The sequence below is a fragment of the Podarcis raffonei genome, chromosome 1, assembly GCF_027172205.1.
Source record: "Podarcis raffonei isolate rPodRaf1 chromosome 1, rPodRaf1.pri, whole genome shotgun sequence".
NCBI lineage: Eukaryota > Metazoa > Chordata > Lepidosauria > Squamata > Lacertidae > Podarcis > Podarcis raffonei.
Window position 1 is genome coordinate 69,999,801 of NC_070602.1, and position 18,321 is coordinate 70,018,121.

General features: G+C 41.0%; 1 protein-coding gene across 3 annotated transcripts in view; it reads right to left on the reverse strand.

Moving 5' to 3' along the window:
* TUB (TUB bipartite transcription factor) overlaps positions 1–18,321 on the reverse strand; it is a 119,000-nt gene that overhangs the window by 15,588 nt on the left and 85,091 nt on the right. For 2 of the 3 annotated variants that reach the window (XM_053392139.1, XM_053392150.1), the window contains exons 3-4: positions 17,115–17,277; positions 9,769–9,903 (exon numbers count right to left, since the gene is read on the reverse strand). In XM_053392139.1, coding sequence (XP_053248114.1) covers positions 9,769–9,903; positions 17,115–17,277 — 298 coding nt within the window. The remainder of the gene's footprint in view (positions 1–9,768; positions 9,904–17,114; positions 17,278–18,321) is intronic. The other variant, XM_053392159.1, reaches the window with a different exon arrangement.

Sequence of the window (18,321 nt, forward strand, 5' to 3'; positions counted from 1 at the left end):
ATTTGACAAGGTGCCCCATGATATTCTTGTAAAGAAGCTGGTAAAATGTGGTCTTGACTATGCTACCACTCGGTGGATTTGTAACTGGCTGACTGACCGAACCCAAAGGGTGCTCATCAATGGTTCCTCTTCATCCTGGAGAAGAGTGACTAGTGGGGTGCCACAGGGTTCTGTCTTGGTCCCGGTCTTATTCAACATCTTTATCAACGACTTGGATGATGGACTCAAGGGCATCCTGATCAAATTTGCAGATGACACCAAACTGGGAGGGGTGGCTAACACCCCAGAGGACAGGATCACACTTCAAAACGACCTTGACAGATTAGAGAACTGGGCCAAAACAAACAAGATGAATTTTAACAGGGAGAAATGTAAAGTATTGCACTTGGGCAAAAAAAATGAGAGGCACAAATACAAGATGGGTGACACCTGGCTTGAGAGCAGTACATGTGAAAAGGATCTAGGAGTCTTGGTTGACCACAAACTTGACATGAGCCAACAGTGTGACGCGGCAGCTAAAAAAGCCAATGCAATTCTGGGCTGCATCAATAGGAGTATAGCATCTAGATCAAGGGAAGTAATAGTGCCACTGTATTCTGCTCTGGTCAGACCTCACCTGGAGTACTGTGTCCAGTTCTGGGCACCACAGTTCAAGAAGGACACTGACAAACTGGAACGTGTCCAGAGGAGGGCAACCAAAATGGTCAAAGGCCTGGAAACGATGCCTTATGAGGAACGGCTAAGGGAGCTGGGCATGTTTAGCCTGGAGAAGAGGAGGTTAAGGGGTGATATGATAGCCATGTTCAAATATATAAAAGGATGTCACATAGAGGAGGGAGAAAGGTTGTTTTCTGCTGCTCCAGAGAAGCGGACACGGAGCAATGGATCCAAACTACAAGAAAGAAGATTCCACCTAAACATTAGGAAGAACTTCCTGACAGTAAGAGCTGTTCGACAGTGGAATTTGCTGCCAAGGAGTGTGGTGGAGTCTCCTTCTTTGGAGGTCTTTAAGCAGAGGCTTGACAACCATATGTCAGGAGTGCTCTGATGGTGTTTCCTGCTTGGCAGGGGGTTGGACTCGATGGCCCTTGTGGTCTCTTCCAACTCTATGATTCTATGATTCTATGAGTCTATGAACTACCAGAGACAGAAACTGCAGAGCACTAGGCAGAATTGGCTACTATTTCAAAATGTCAATATTTTAATAATGTCTCTTGCAAAGATGATCACAAATGGGGATGGGGGGGGGAGCAAATCAGAACTGGGCAAACATTGCCTAATTCCCTCCTTGGCTATTAGCATTAATTTGCATCATGCATTTTACTTTCCTGTGACCACGCAACTTTATTATTTCTCACATACTATCTAAAGTAAATAAAAAAATGTTAATGTTGAATTTCTGCACACTAGAAATTGGCACTTAAGAACTGGCAACAAAGAATTAAATTGCCACAAAAGTGCCTTATGCTTACACTGGTAGAATAAGCCTGCAAAATGTATGCAGAAAAGCTTTTTAGGGAGACAATTATGTGCACTATAGCCACAATAATTCTGCAAGTAACTAATGAAGCAAAGATAGCCATGGGAACTAATTCATACTTTACAAGGCAGATTTTCCTTGCAGTTCCCTTTAAGCACTTTCCTTTCACTGGATATTCGCCCGAGACAGAGCACTGCATAGAATGGGCCACTGGTGTGACTTAGCATAGCAATTAATTGCAATGGTTTCGCACACTCATTAAGTCAGGCATCTTCTCTGCACGGTGAGAGAAGAGACATGCATACAATGTAAAATGCGGTGTGGGTGGGTGGGACACACGTGTGCATCTGTTTCTGTTTGTGCCCAACTTAAGAGGTGAAAGGGTCACATCATCAAACACAGAAATGTGCCACCCGAACCCCTTAACATACTAGTTATGCACCAATATGCTGATTCCCATCCAGAATGTCATAGACTTCATCTGAAGAGCGCTATCTACAATTTAATATCCAGAGGGATTCTAGAGTGAGCATCACTTATTTATATATCATTTATATTTATTTTCATGGGGGCTGCTGCTGAACTGTAGCTTTGATACAGTTTGATACAGTATAATTGTTCTTTTATTGTTTTTAATTGCTTTGGGTGGGCATTTGCACAGAAAAGCAGCCTAAGTAAAATATTTAAAAATAAATACATACATACGTTTTGTAGAAAGGCAGTATGGCTACACAAACAAACATTATTATTGCTCAACAGTGCAAACTCACACATGCTACTCAAAAATAAGGCAAAGCAGGGAGAAAATGATTACAATCATCAAACTAGCGATTAAATCAAAATATTTGCAGCAGAAGGCAATACAAAACAGTGGATTAGAGCTACAGATAGGAGTAATTCTGCCAATGGCGCTCTTCTGTGTTGTACGTGAGCTACTCAAAGAAATTGTGTGGCACCGAACAAGGCCCTGCAGAAGGGTTTGTACAACACCCTGGGCTAGCACTTATCTTGGGACCTTATGCAAGGGATCACGCAATGTCTTGTACAAACAGAAGCACACCTCTGCATTTCAGTCCTCATAAAGGAATCATGTGCTAAATCAGTCTGTCTATCTATCTAGATATAAGCAGAACTGAAAAATTATAGCTACGTGTTAGATATTTTATGATGACTCCTAGATATGTGTGTGCCTCCCCCACGAGAGGTCCAGAGGGAGGCAACACGAGAATGGGCCTTTTCTGCAGTGGCTCCTCGTTTGTGGAATGTTGTCCCCAGATAGGCTACTCTGGTGTCTTCTTTATATTATCTTCATTATATATCTTTAAGCACCAGGCAAAAACATTTCTCTATAACCACGCCTTTGGCTGATGAACATTTGATGGTCTTTTAAATGTGTTTTTGTTCTTGTTTTTATTATGTATTTTGGGTTCTCATTTTGTAATTTTTTGTTGTTAACCAGAGGAAGGGTAATAATAATAATAATAATAATAATAATAATAATAAGTCCCATTTTTCTCCTCTTGATAATGGGTGCAGTGTCCAATGAGTTTTCAGAAGGAGGATGGAAAGAAGAGCAGAGAAAGCTGACTCTCATCCATTCGCTTCCTGTCCTCTGCCCTGACAGTAACCAGCTGCTACTGTAGCTTTCCTAACAGAACTACAGGAATCAGGGGGTTCTAACTGCATCTGTCCATCCTAACAAGCAAGAGACATGACCACAGATCCAAAACAAATTCCAGCCAGGAAAAGGCACCTGAGGAGGGTGCAGAGTAGGGCCAATGAGGGCCTCAGCCAGGGGATAGGGGCCCAAGTCCAGAGGTCCAGAGCCTGGCGGACCAGATTCAGGCCCTGGGCCAGATGTTCCCCCATCCCTAGTGAAGGTATTTCTCCCTGTTGGAAGACAAAATGAAATTGTGTGTGTGCGCAGTTTCAGCTCAGCCGTAATGTATGTAAACCTACAAACAAAGCCAGTTGGCCTCATCGGATGTGTAGTTCATAGCTCTTTCCCCTGGGATATTTATTACATTCAAAGGCCCAGTGTATACAGCGGAGTCACATCTGCGCATTAGAATTCTGAAGTGCTGCTGAAAAGCCCACATCATCGCCAACCCTTGGAAAGTTGGCACTGCTATACATCAAAGAAACACTGGCCTGCTTTGAAATTAAGAAGAATGATAGGAGGTTAGGAGTAAAAAGAAGACACCAACTCTTTTTTAAAAAAGACAACTTATTTTGAAGTATAGCTAACCAAAATGACACTGTAAAGGCTTTCATTTAATCCAAACCACGACTCTCAAGAGATTCACATTTGAAAAGTGAACAGGAGAAGTAGCCGGATAATGATCTGAATTCCTTGCTCGTTTTAAAAAAAACCCACCTATTTCTTTGAGAATAGAGCCTATTTTTAGATAACTCTTACCGACAATTGTGCAAGGAACAGGGCACAGTTAGCCTTGCTTCATCTGATCTGTCATCCAATGTCCCTTTTTAGCAACTGAAGTTGGGCAAAAGTTTGTACCTTGTTCTTAATGAAGGCAGATAAATCCTTATAGCAGATTGAATGATTTATGGTTACTAACTTTCCCAGTTAAACCACAATCCCCTGAGCTTCTGATATTCAGAGGTATACTGCCTCTGAGTCTGGAGGTGCCACAATCAGATGCTGAGGACAAAGAAAAGGGGAATCACCATCCCATGCCCTAATTCTTCCAGAGGCATCTTACTGCATGGTAACAGAGAAGAAGTTTCAGAATGCATGGAACTGGTTGGGTCTAGCAAGCCTATTCATGTCTATTCAGATGTAAGACTCATTTAGCTTAATGGGACTTACTCCCAGGTAAACCTGTACAGGATGGAAACCTAAGGCTTTCTGCAACTGGTTTGGATAGGAGACTTCTGCTGTCACATCTCTATGCAATTTATGTTCACCACCTCCTGTATTATCTCTCTCTCTCTCTCTCTCTCTCTCTCTCTCTCTCTCTCTCTCTGTGTGTGTGTGTGTGTCTTACCCATTACTAATATGTTTACCTTTGCCCCGTGCATACCTTCCTAATTCTGTCACTTGGTTTATTTTTAATAAAGTTTTGCATACATACAGCAAGCAGCAGTTCTGGAGCAAACCATTTTTATCAGGGAAATGGTGGTGGCAGGGAGACCTAACCCTCTCTCCCACACCACCATGGTCCCAATCTGGATTTCTCACACAAACACACCAAAATATTTGTGAAGAGATTCAATCATGGATTTCTATTGTCTTGTCTGGGTTTGATCATTGCTAGATTATTTTTTTTAAAGTTGGTTTCTTCTTGGACTTGGTATCTGGCTCAACTATTGACTGGACTTCTGTTAGTAGGGGAAATTGCCTTGATGGCTCTTCTGGTACAAGAGTAGTCTGTTCCTATTATTCAGCTGTCTACTCAGGCACAAGACATCTTTTGCACTCATCCCTTTTGGATAGTTGCCCTGGCTGAAAGTAGGAGGATTTCATTGTTGCTGAACTTGCACCCTTAAGGAGGCAACCTGGCAAGTCATTCTAATTCATTTCTGCATCTTTCTGAGGTAAGGCATAAATGTCAGAGGGAATTAACGAATTTGTTCTGGTCTGGATGTGCCCCTGAAGTTGGGATACCATAAAGCTTGCCCCCATCTTAGTTGTTTTAAATAATAAGAACATGTCCATTTGCCCTAGTAGAGGGAAACTATTCTATTGGAATTGCAATCTGCTCAGTTACAATTCTGGAACACCACTCTTGGGATTTTAAGTGTGCATTTTAAGGAGTTTACAGCACTTAAGGAGTTAACAAGTTTTCTTGTTGTCTGGATTTTGTAATTCCTTGTTCTTTCCAAAGTAGCATGCTCACGACTGACTGAGTTTGAAACAGAACTAATTTCAGAAATCATAATCACTACAGCTAAATTGCTCTGAGGTCAAAAGGACAATTTTAATGTGTCATCTTACATCCATGGCCACAACTAACTGAATTTACAGGACTCCAAAGCATATATTTAATCAGCGATCTAGCAAGGATGGCATTATAATCATATAGCTGAGACAAGGTAATGTTTGTGCTTGAAAATTATTGCAATTATTATTTTCCTGGCTATGAAATGGAGACTTAAAAATAGAAGAAGAAAGCAGGGTTTCTATTAATGTGCATTGTGAGGGCTGGATAACCTATCCCTAATTCTAATGAGAGCTTTTATGCACTGCACCAAAGCAATAGCTCTTTATTGGCCTGTAAGTACACAGGGAATGCAATCAGCCTGCACAAACAATTAGGTGCATCCAGTAACTAACCATTTCTCTCTCATTTTATGAAAGTGCAGCTTCGTTATGCCTAATATTTCCCTGGTGTTCATCTTTATCACATTGTCCTGAATGCAATGTCATCAGCCACGAAGCCACTCAGAAAACCATCGGTTTTTACATTTAAGGTTCTGCATTCAGTTATTACAAGAGAGACTTTGAGTACTGCTCATGTATAATTCAATAGTTTACAGCTCGGAATTAGCTGATCATTCATAAAACCTGGTCTACTTTTAGCCCAACGAGATTGGCCTTACTATGAAATGGGAGTCTTACATCATCTAAATGCATGAAAACCCTTTAGGAACATGCTGTTTCCGAGTACAGCTGAATTCTAACAGCACACCGCAGGGTCCCGCCAAATAGGGGATACACTGCATATGATATACAAAATAAATTTTGTGATTTTTGTGCAAACTCTCAGCCATTAGAATTCTACCAGTTACTGAACTCCCAAACTATGCATTCCTACTGTATCTGTTAAGTTATCAAATGAACTGTGACCATAAATAAGTAAATGGACACCAAAAGCAAAACCGTGGAAGGGAAATTCCCATTCTCTTCGATCCTAGTTGTGGGGGTGAGACATTTTAACTGTGGTGGGGAGGACTCACTATAACATGTCTGGAGCTGCACAAGCAAAAGCCCTTTTAAAACAAATGAAGTCTACTAATCAGATGACTTGTGGGGATAATAAGGATTGTGGTGGGGGGAAATAACTGAGCTAACAGCACAACGTTAGCTCTCTGCGCAGAGCACCAGATGCTGGCCGGTCCACAAAGATGCAAGACACATTTGCCTATGCACATGCAACCTCATTTGATTAACGATAGAGACCTACTTCCATGCCGATAGAAGCCCTCCAATCAACTGGAGCAACTGAGACACTAACACGCAACTGATATATAATAAAATTAAAATGCTAGTCTTATCCCCAAAATGTGTGAAGAAAAATCTCCAGAAAATGTTTGCATAGTTTTTGTTTTTCCCTTCTCCATCTTTTCCTGATATTAGACTGTGAAATTTTAAAAACCAGGAACATGAATTATTAGCCTGATGTGTGGTTTGATGCTCTTGAGCAGATGGGGGCTACTCTGATGAAGAACATTGGTCAGGGTTGGCAGAGGAATATGCCCAAGGAGCCAAGTCCAAAATGTATTGGATATGAAACTTTTTATCCTACTCCTTTGCATCCTACTCCCCCCCACCCCCAAAATATCTCGCTGCCTGAAAATCTCACTGTCAAAAAACAGAGTGCAAGTTGGGGGGAAAGTCCTAAATATTTTACCAAAACCAAAAATGTTAGTTACAGTATATACATTCATTAATATTAATACATAAGCTTAATGAAAATAAATACATTCAAAACAACACATAGTTTCTAATCTGCTCATCCTTAAAAGCACGGCTTGTTGTTTTAAACAAAAATCACAAACATTTGTCTCTAAATTTCTTTGAGAAATACAGACTAGGCATTCACAGTTCTTCCTCATTGAGTGTGGTATTATTTTTTAACCAAAACCTTAAATCCAGTCCAGTTGAGGTAAACACTACTTTCACAGACAATATAGTTTTTTTAAAAAAGCTAATTAATTGGGTCTAGATTTAATTAATTAGGACTACAGCCATTTTGACCCAGAACTGCCACTGCAGTGAGAGAAAAAGCCACACTGGAGAGCACCTGCAGCACTTGGCTCTGTCCCGAGAGATTTGTAAGAGGGGCCTTTCATGACCGAGATACACAAAAATCATTCAATCAGCATTTTGTATGGACGATTGTATATAGAGTTAGAGAATACACCAGCGCTTCAGCTAAAATGAATAGCCTTTTCAAATTCAGAAATCAAGTGAGTGCTTGTTTCCTAAACCATGCCAAGTATAATCTCATTCCTCTGCATAAACTAGGTAGATTTTCAGATAATCGGAAGATTTTGGAAAAGCAGGTGTACTGCCTATACAGGGTATCCCTGCCTTCTGGCACACTACGGAAGACAGCACTTCGCAAGTCTGCATTCCTGATGCACAATTTTTCAAGGCTGAGGTTTACAAACAGCCCCTTCTAGATACAAATTCCAGGCCAAGGGCTTAGCAGAGCAGCATGGATAGCACAGTTGAAAAAGGGCCAGCAGTATGGGAAGCTTAGGTGTACACTGACTAAATGGCAAAGTAGAGGGCATTTGTCATTCATTTTGCCCTTCTGTTGTTGAATTTTCTTTAACTCAGGGCATGGACAGGCAAACTAAAGCCTGGGGCCCGGATCTGGCCCAATTGCCTTCTAAATCCGGCCTGTGGATGGTCTGGGAATCAGAGTGTTTTTACGTGAGTGGAATGTGTACTTTTATTTAAAATATGTCTCTGGGTTATTTGTGGGGCATAGGAATTTGTTTTTGTTTTTTTTCTCTTCAAAATATAGTCCAGCCCCCCACAAGGTCTGAGGGACAGTGGACCAGCCCCCTGCTGAAAAAGTTTGCTGACCCCTGACTCAGGGTGTGTGAGAGAGCTAAATCAGGACTGTGGTATTTTGAGGTGTGGGAGCCAAGACTTTGCCATGGTCCCTATAAGAATGACTAACCAACACCTAAGTATTCACCTTGTGGAGGCTGGGGGATTCTAACGGAGACAAAGAGGGGAAGCCCACCTCTTCCCAACACCACAGGTCTGATCCAGTTTGCTACCCACACAGGCTATTTGTTATTTGAAAATCAACTGTGCATGGGCTACCTGTGTGACAAATGTCACATCTAACTTGGATCTTGGGATTGCCAAGGTTGTGACAATGAATGCTGGGCACGTGCATCACCCAGATCAGTGGAGTCTGTCACATGTCCTGTTCTGTTTGTCACAAGCGCCAACTGTGCTCAGAAAACAAGCAGATCCTTTGCTCTTCATTCACACACAGACACATGTAGAATCCTGCTACAATGACTGGCAGAGTGGAGCTTCACGTCCATGTCTTCATGCACAACATGCTGCACATGGAGAAATAGGTACAATGGCGATGCAGTCAAGCAGCCCAGTCTGAAAGCCTCTTGACAGTCCACCCCCATATCCACAAAGGTGAACCCAAATATCTACTAGCAAACACTGGCCTTTCTTATGTGGAATAGGAAAATATGTTCCCAAAAATGCAATCGATAAATCAGTAAATACAAGCGCTTGGATACAGCTGTATCTAGGCTTTCCATGGTAGATGGAATGGGCAAAAAATGTCATTAGAACAAGCCAGGGGAACAGCCCTATTGAAATTCAGCAGGCACTGACTTTGATATTATTTAGACACTAGCTTAAAATACAATTGTTTGCCTAAGTTTTTGATAATTTTTAATGTGTGGCTGTGATTTGGGGCTGATCTGCTGCATCTGATGGATTTTGTTAATTTTGCTCATTGTGAACGCACTCTGTTTTCATATGCTTTTATTGTTTCCCACCCAGAGAGGCTATAATTTTTTTTATTAAAAATACATAAATAATGAATAATTACACTCTGTATATGTGGCAAGTAGCTAATAAATTTAAAACGTCTCTTTGGAGACTCGGCAGAGAGAGTGGATATGTGTATCTTTTCAAAAGTCTTGAAAACATTTCTAATTTGGATTTGAGTCACGGGGTTAAGCTAGGATTTTGTGGGCAGCATTCACCAGGGACTTGTTATATTATTGCTTTGTTACTGGAATCTTGCACTTTGGTTTATACATGTTGTAGCTTGCCCTGAGGCTTTCTGGGAAAGTGGTAAGCATTAAATCCTTACTTAACACCACCAATTAAAGGAGTGGAAATATCAGTACTTGGGTGCACTTGATATCTCAACTGGACAATGCAAACTCCATCTATTGAATGCTTATACATATATATAATATAGGTTTCGGACAATGTGTAGCTTGAATGGAAAAATATGAAAGAAAAAAAAATCACCCCTTGCCATTGTATAAACATATGGTGACTTGTCTCATTCTTATTTAATAATCAGCAGCATGCAGCTAACCTTTGTGCTTCCCCTTTTTCTCCTTTCTGATGTTGCCAGTTTGGCAGCCTCCTGTGGCTGCCTTGGCTTTTTTAGTTGACTTTGGAGCTTGTGACTCTGCTACCACCTTTACGTCCTCTTGCTCAGGCTCCTGTACTGCTTGAGAGAATCCAGACACCCCAACCAAAAAGAAACATAAAGAGAAAAACAGAGGAGAGAAGAAATGAGAAAACTATGAAGCCACAAGAAGTGAGCAAGCAAGCAGGCAGATTGTCAAAGTATTTATATATATATCAAGTCAGTTCCAGAGAAAGAAGACAGTATAGGGTAGAAGACTGCAGGTTTATAACGATATTTTAAAAATACAGTATATTACCGTCTTTACCTTTAGGCTGCTAGTAAAATAAATGGCAATCCCTTTCTGTGTTACATTTTGCCTGGGTGAACCAGCCTTGACTGCTATGTCCAAGGACATCAGAAGAACTGAGAGTGCCATGTGCACATGGTCCCCTGTGATATCATCAGTTAAGGCTCCATTTCTAAGATTTCTTCTGGGGGGAAACAGCACCTTATTAAAAATGTACTAACATTCCTGCAATGTTCCTAATAATATCTGGAGGGATGCTGCAAGGGACACTGTCTCCATCAAATTTGCCACTTCAAATTGCAAGCAGCAGCATTTACCTACAAGTCAACTTATTTTTATGTAGGGGCACCAGCCTGCCCTTTCAAGCATCAAATAAAAGTCCCCAGCAGCAAGTAAATTTACTGGCTAGTATCTGGTCTTCTTGTCTCACTTCTCCTCTGCTTTATCTAAACATGTTTTGCAAATTATCAAAGAGGAAAACAGAAAAAAATGAGAGACCATCAACTCAAAATGTAACAAAATTAAGCACAGAAGCTTTTGTGCTGGCATAACCCATTCAGCTTCTTTGCAATTCAATCTATGCATGCCTGCTAATAAGCAAATCTCACTATGTTCAATGGAACTAATTCCTAAGTAAATGTGCAAAGGATTGCAGGCCTAATCATTAGACCTGCATGAACCTGTGAAGCAAACAATCACTGTAGTTTCATATTGTCAGTTTACTTATTTGAAACACATACAAACAAATATTTCTACAACGAAGTAAAAAACAGAAGTTGGCAGGCTGCTTCTTCTGATCCTCCAATCCCCACTCCATGCACACACCTTCATAAAAGTACAGAAAAGAAAAAACTGGTAATGTTATGTAACTCCAGAGCTCACTAACAATGCAATTACAAGTACGTACACTTGGAAGCAAATCCCACTGAATTCAATGGGGCTTTACTTCCAAGTAAATGTGCATAATATGGCAGCCTAAATTGCAATATTCCTAAGTCAGAGCTTCTGCGCACCATTAAAATGAACTCCACACTAGTTCCGTCTTTGATTTAACATTCTGCTTTTTTTAGAGTTTAGGATTAGTGCTAAGATGTTCAAGCTGCCAAAAGAGGGTCCTTTTAAAGAAATAAGATTCAAATGGCAAGCAGCCTTGAGTAAAAGACTTGGCATTCATATAAAGCCATTTAATTATATTTGGGAAGTTCTAAAACTGCAACAATGACCAGTAATGGTAACAGGAAGAGTTCCAGGAACCGCTGCTCCTTGACAAAGAGGAAGATGAAGGATGGTCATATCAGGATTTCCTCTATGGCAGGGATGAGGAACCTGTGGTCAATCAGCTGTGGCTGGGTTCCAGCTTCCATCAGCCCCCGCCAGCATGGTCAATGGTCAGATGATGGGAGTTGGAGTCGAGCAATATCTGGAGGACCACAGGTTCCCCATCGGTGGTTCATGGCATCCTACAAGCTTGGTGATCTGGTGTGGATTGCAGCATCTATTAGCAATGAATGATTAGGTTTTCAGGTCACTCAGACACATAGATTTGTGTGTATCTATTGTTTTGCCTGGTGTTTCCTGCAAGATGACTTTCAATAGTTGGTCCATTTCACATCCGAATATCATCATCATTGTCAATTCTTTCTTGGAGTCACACACATAGTCTGGACCAGGCATAGGCAAACTTGCCCAGCAGCTGTTTTGGGACTACAACTCCCATCATCCCTAGCTAACAGGACCAGTGGTCGGGATGATGGTAATTGTAGTCCCAAAACATCTGGAGGGCCGAGTTTGCCTATGCCTGGTCTGGACATCCCTCCAACAATGTCCAGCTGTGTTGAAATGCATTTGGGACTATCCAATTTTCTTGAAAAGGGACTCTGTGTGTGCTCACAAGAAGGCTCTGTTAGTGCTCCACTGAGGAATCTTGGTGAGGCCTTGCAAAAATTATAAAAATGTGTATTAAAGGTGTCTAAAGCATGAGTTGATTTGCATGTGTCCCTAAACTGCATTTTTAAAGAAACACAGAAACTGTCTGGCACTTCTTATTTCAGCAGTTTGCTCAACTAACTAGGAATAGCCAGAAGCAAAATAAATAAATACTGTGGGCTGCAGCTTGAGAAGTTAGTTCCAAAGGTGGCACTTTCTCTGCACTTGTCAAAGCCTGAATTTCAATTTTAATACATATGTCAAATTTCATTGAGGCAGAGCTTAGCAATTCATGTGACTTTAGGTTTGAGGACTGATCCATACTGTCCATAGCACCACATGAGGTGGGGCAGTGTCATGAAGCTGCTCCACCATATGTCCCTCCAGCACATATTGATGCCTTGAATCCACATAGGTGGGATGGGAGATATTAAAAACTGAATTATTTGCTATAAAAGCAGCCAAATGAGATTTTCAAAAAAGAGAAACAGAGAGTACCCTATAATTTCAGCAGAATAAATTGACACTTAGAGTAGAACAATAAACTATGGCAGGGACGGAGAACCTTTTTTGCTCCTTATTAGGATCAGCCTCGCAGGCCGAATTTGACAGGTGGGCAGAACTGAGCAGAATTCCTCATCTCCTGGAAAGGACCATAGTAGGTGGCCGCTCCATGTACTGCAATCCCACCTTGTCCTCAATTCCTTTTTGCTACCTCAGCAATTCATTCCTGGGAATGCTTCAGCCATGCTCAGTAGAATGTCAAGCTTAGAAGGAAGCCAGGAGGTCTTCTAAACCAACCCCCTACTCAGTGCAAGATTTGAAACGTAGGGTGCAACAACAGCATCCCTGGCAGGTGGCCACCCCTGTTTAAAAGTCTCCAGTAAAGAACAGCCCACTATCTCCCAAGGCAGCCTCATCCATTGCCAGATAGCTCATACTGTGAAAGTTTCTCCTGCTAGTTAGCCAAAATCTGCTTCCTTGCCATTTCCATCCATTAGTTCTAACCCTGCCCTCTGGAAATCACAGAGTGCAGGACTTCTTGTGCTGCATCAGCCTACTGAAAGAGAAGACCACGAGGAATATATACCTGCAACCAACCCTGCCTGCCTCTGGCTTTGCGGCTCCATTATGTTAGGCGAGCAGCATCTGGGGTTGTCCCAGGGTGCAATTCTCTGTCGAGGAAATGGCCAGAGATCAAGTGTACACATGGCTGTGATGGTGGCATGAGGCTTCTAGTCACCTGTCAATGTGGAAGCAATAGAGAGTACAGAACGCTCCATCCAGAACACAAAATGAAATGAAATACAGAAGGCATTTATACAGAGTGTAAATGCCTTCTGTAATGAGGGGAGAACCCAGTAGCAATAGGGTTTTTTTTCTCAGCAGCCGAGTTCTAGCTGGCTTGTTAGCTACTGCCATATAGCAGAGCAGCACACTCTCTTTCAAGAGGCAAGCAGGGTGCGGGGGTAGCAGAACCTCCAAGTGGACAGAAATGCAACACAGGCAAAGCATGAATCACACAAGTGAGAAAAATCAGCAGTGAATGTAATTGTAATGGTTCTAGGGGTTGCTCGTGCGTAAGCCGGTGCCAACACCTGGCTGGGTTGCCTGAGTGAACCTTTTCTGTCCGGACAGCCACTCGCCCGTGGCTGTCTCAATCGCTGGCAGAATCCGTCAGTGGACGTTTCTTAAACTTCTTCCAGCAAAGAAGCTCTTTGATGCCTAGTCTCCTCCTACTCTCCCTGCGCGGAAGCCTTCTGCGCAAGGAGGGCGTAGGCAGCGGAGGACCCTTACTCTCCCCGCTGGTCCCCGGCAAGGAATCATGGGACCGCCTCGCCGATTCCCCCATCTGCCCCCCTTCTCCACTGGTGCTACGCTGATTCTCTTCCCCAGAAGATGGGCTGCCTCTCCCCATCCCGGGACGCTCTCTGGAATCCCTCTGGAGCTTGCTCTCTCCCTCCGGCACTGATGGCAGTTCCCAGACAGTAATGCAGAATCCAATTAGCCTTCTCTGAAGAGAAGTCTACACTTGTGTGAACTCATTCATTCCAAATCTTACCTGCTACAAATGACTGTCATGGAACTGAAGCTCTGCCTTTGCAAACCACAAGGTGCAAAGGAGAGGCCTTTGTTTTACCCTGAAGAGATTTCTGCTGGCACATAGAATACCTAGCCCTATGTATCATGCTAAACATCAGTCTGGGAGGCTGATTTAAATGAGCCTTGAATGACAAGGAAGAGCAGCTTCTTTTCCTTTTGGTAAATAGCGTGAAATATTATTTTAATTCACTCGATTCCTTTCTTGATTTTTAGATGAATCTTACTACAGTGGTACCTCCGTTTTCAAACAGTTTAGTTCCCGAACAACTCAGAACCTGAACGCTGCAAATCCGGAAGTAGGTGTTCCGGTTTTCAAACTTTGCCTCGGAAGTTGAACATGCTCCTGAGCTTCCGTTTTCACTGTCGTGCAGCAAATTTGAGTCCCCCACATAGTAATTAAGGCTTTTTTCATCCCGTTTTACCCTTGCCCAGCAAATTTAAGCCCCCCCCAAATCATAATTAAAGCCTTCCGTTTCTGATTGCAGTGTTCTGAGGTGATATTTGGTACTTTTGTTTTTGCTATTTTTGGGGTTTTAGTTTGTGTGGCTTTTTCATTTTTGTGACCGTGGCTTGTTTTATGATTGATTGATTGATTGATTGATTGATTCTGTGACTGGTCTTGTTAGATAGTAAAATTCATGTTAAATTGCTGTTTTAGGGGTTGTTTTTAAAAGTCTGGAACAGATTAATCCATTTTGTATTACTTTCTATGGGAAAGTGCGCCTTGGTTTTGGAACAGACTTCCAGAACTGATTAAGTTTGAGAACCAAGGTACCACTGTAAATGTTGACTCATTATCATCCCGCAGTACTGATAAAACCTGGCTGGTTGTTAACAATGTTTTGACTTGACATTTTCCTATGCTGGTGTCCTTTGATAAAGACAGAACATTTTTTTTTCTTTATCTTTCTTCTGTAACCTTAGATTTTCCTCTCTAGGTGAAGGTTTTCTGGAACAATTTTATCTCATGTTAAATTTGTACCCAGGTCCTTTTGTTCTACTGAAAAACTTAATAGAAAGCTATTAAGTTTTAACTGTACTTTTGTTAACACAAAAAGGAGGATGAACTGAAACAAAAAGGTAGGTTTTCTTTAATAGAGACCATTTAATTTTCTCTATCAACCCATGCTTTCGATTATAGGTTAACAAAACTGAAATTTTCTCATATCTTGAAATGTAAATTAAAACACTGTTTCATATATAGCATGTCAAAAACTGTTAGATTCCCCCTGCTTGTGTGAATAAAAACATTTGAAACATTTTAAGTGTTAACTAATGCTCATTAATAGAATGTGCACAAACATCCACTGAATTGGTAACTTGAAACTTGCCACTTGGTGGAAAACTGATGTCATTTATGGCTCAAAGTAAAATGGCACTCAAAATTAAACAAGGTACAGCCAAAACTTTTCATCTGAAATACATTTATTTTATTTATTTATTTATTTATTTATTTATTTATTTATTTTGCAAGTTACCGTTATATAAAAGGAAGGAAGAAGCAGACAGGAACTGAATGTATTTTGAGCCAACACATTTTCCATAGGAAAAATGGGTTGCATCCCACTCTGCATGATCAGACACACGCAACAGGATTCCACCTTCCTCTCCTCTGCCTGCAACCCCCCAAATGCCAAAATCGGGTCCCTCAACATTACAGAGCATATTTTGGCATGTGCAGGGGACCGTAGGAGAGATAAGAGGATGGAGAAGTTATGCCAATGATGGCAGTGCTGGACGCAACCTAATGCTTCTCTCCTCTGTGCACATGCATACCAACATTTGCTGAGCCACAAAATGCAAATCATTAATCCAAACAGAAGTTCTATTCACAGTGTGGTTTCCAATTTATAAATGTAACTGAAGAAAAGGCTGCTGAGACTAAGTCAAATGCATTTAATATTCAAACACCATGTACATTTAAATTGCTGTTAAAAACGGCTAATGAAATTCAAATGCTTCTTTAATTTTGTATTTTTTTAAAAAACACTTTTGAGGAATGCTAAAGGGGAAAAGTGAACAATTTTCTAAAAGGCTATTGTAAAAAAATAACATTTTCCCTGTAATATTTTGCAAGGAAATACATACTTTAGGGGATTGAGATTTTCATATGGTGGGAAGGGGAGAAGGGTTGTCTCAGACTTACTGCAGTTGAAGCAAATGATGGCATAATTATAAACTAAAATGTAATGAACATGCATATAAAATGAATCTGCGAGCAAAGGAATTGTATGCTCACATTAATAAGGTCATTTGGACTGCATGATATTGCAGTGTCGCACATAATGTTTACTAAAGTATGTATATTTACCATTCTTTGCCAAGATTGAAAGGCTGAGGACAGCAACCGTGTACCAAGAAGTAAGATTTATTCAGTCAGACATTCAACTACTGATGGTGCATTTTTATTTTTATATTTAAAAGTTTAACTGGGGAGTGGGGGCAGTTAGTGATTATGAAAGTGGACAAAAAGCCTGAAAGTTTTATGTGCAGTCAACTTTCTACAGAACATGGAAAGGAAATGTACATTCTGTTGACAAGTTGTCCTCTTCCATTTTATGAAAAGTAGTAGTTCTAGTTTTTGCTAAAAACCATGAGAAATTCATTGCTAAAACAACAGCAGTGCATTCTGCAACTGTGAATGGAACACCTCTCACAAATGGTGAATGATTGAATAATTTCAGAAGGAAGATAGATGGCTCAATCTGACAGAGATTGACAGAGCTAAACCCCCCCCAAACCCTTTCCACTGGGAGAATAATAATCAAAATACTATTTGATGGATTATTGAAGTAAGAGTTATAGGGAGGCCGAGCTGCTGTGTAAAAAGGAACAAATATTCAATTCTGATGCCTATGTTTAGACCAGTTTATATTACTTTTTCTCCTAAAATTCTTGTCAGCATATTCTCGAATGCACCTCTTGATCCTTTCCCTGCCCTTGACATTTTGCCGTAAATTAGGACACATACCATTATAAATGGTGCTGCTGTTGCTGTTGAGGTAAGATTCAACCAATGGTGCTTGTTCTTCTGACTGTTTCATTCTGCGCGCCCTTGTCCGGCTGTCCACATTGGACTGAACCATCAGTGGCTCCTGACGTTTTTTCTTCTGCTTCTGCTCAAGTAATGCTCGCTGGGAAAACACACAGTGACACACAGAGAGAGCTCCTCATTAGATTAAATAGGAACCTGTAGGCCTCTGGAATGATTTCTGGGTGTCTCAGCAAGATGCTTTGAACCAAACAATATTAAATTTGACATCAACCTCCTACCACAATTCTGTATCAAAGCATTTATTTTGCTATATTATGTACAGTGGAGATACGCAAGCAATTCTTTATGGAGAGCCTCTTTAAAAACTTTAAAAAGCAAAAATACCTATGGTGATAAGAGCAGAGATATTTGACTACTGATAGTCAGATTTGAGATTTAAAATCGCTTATACTAAATATTGGGAAAGCAATAAAATATAGGAACTAAAATTATTGCTGCATTATGCTGATTATAATTATGATCTAAGCTCTATGTGCTGCAACTCCCTAGCCACTGAATCAATGGAATTTATGTCTGAATAGGCACAGGGAGAATTGCACTGTGAAATGCATAAAAGTCTTTCCCAACGCTACAACTAATCTAGCACAGAGATTCTGCAACAATTGCATGATCCATCAGATCAATCCACACACCCCAGCCCTGAGAAGCACAAAGCAAGCGGGCTGCAGCCATTTGCTAGTGATGATTCCGGAAAACATACTAATAACTATTTGCATCAGACCATGTAAGTGACCCATGCTTGTTCAGGGGTGGCTGGAAGTAATTTCATACATCACACCCCTAACCTGGAGAATGGAGCACTGTGGCCTGATTATGGAACACGTGAAAATGCTGACTGGGCCCAAAATGAGAGGGTGGGATATCTGATTTTCCAATTTAGATTCCAAATATTATTTTGTATCAAAGACAAATTTGAAAGCTAGTATCAACATCGCAGCCCAGGGTAACAGTGATCTTCGCTGAGCATTAAACAATTACCGTCTTTCAGTTCTCAGTTCCTTAGCAGATTTTATAACCAGAAGGGGAGTGTATTTTCCAGCTGTATGGATCTCTCATTCCAGATGTCTCCATGTTTATATTATGATGGTAGATAGTGCATATTTATGAGTCATTTGTCCATATC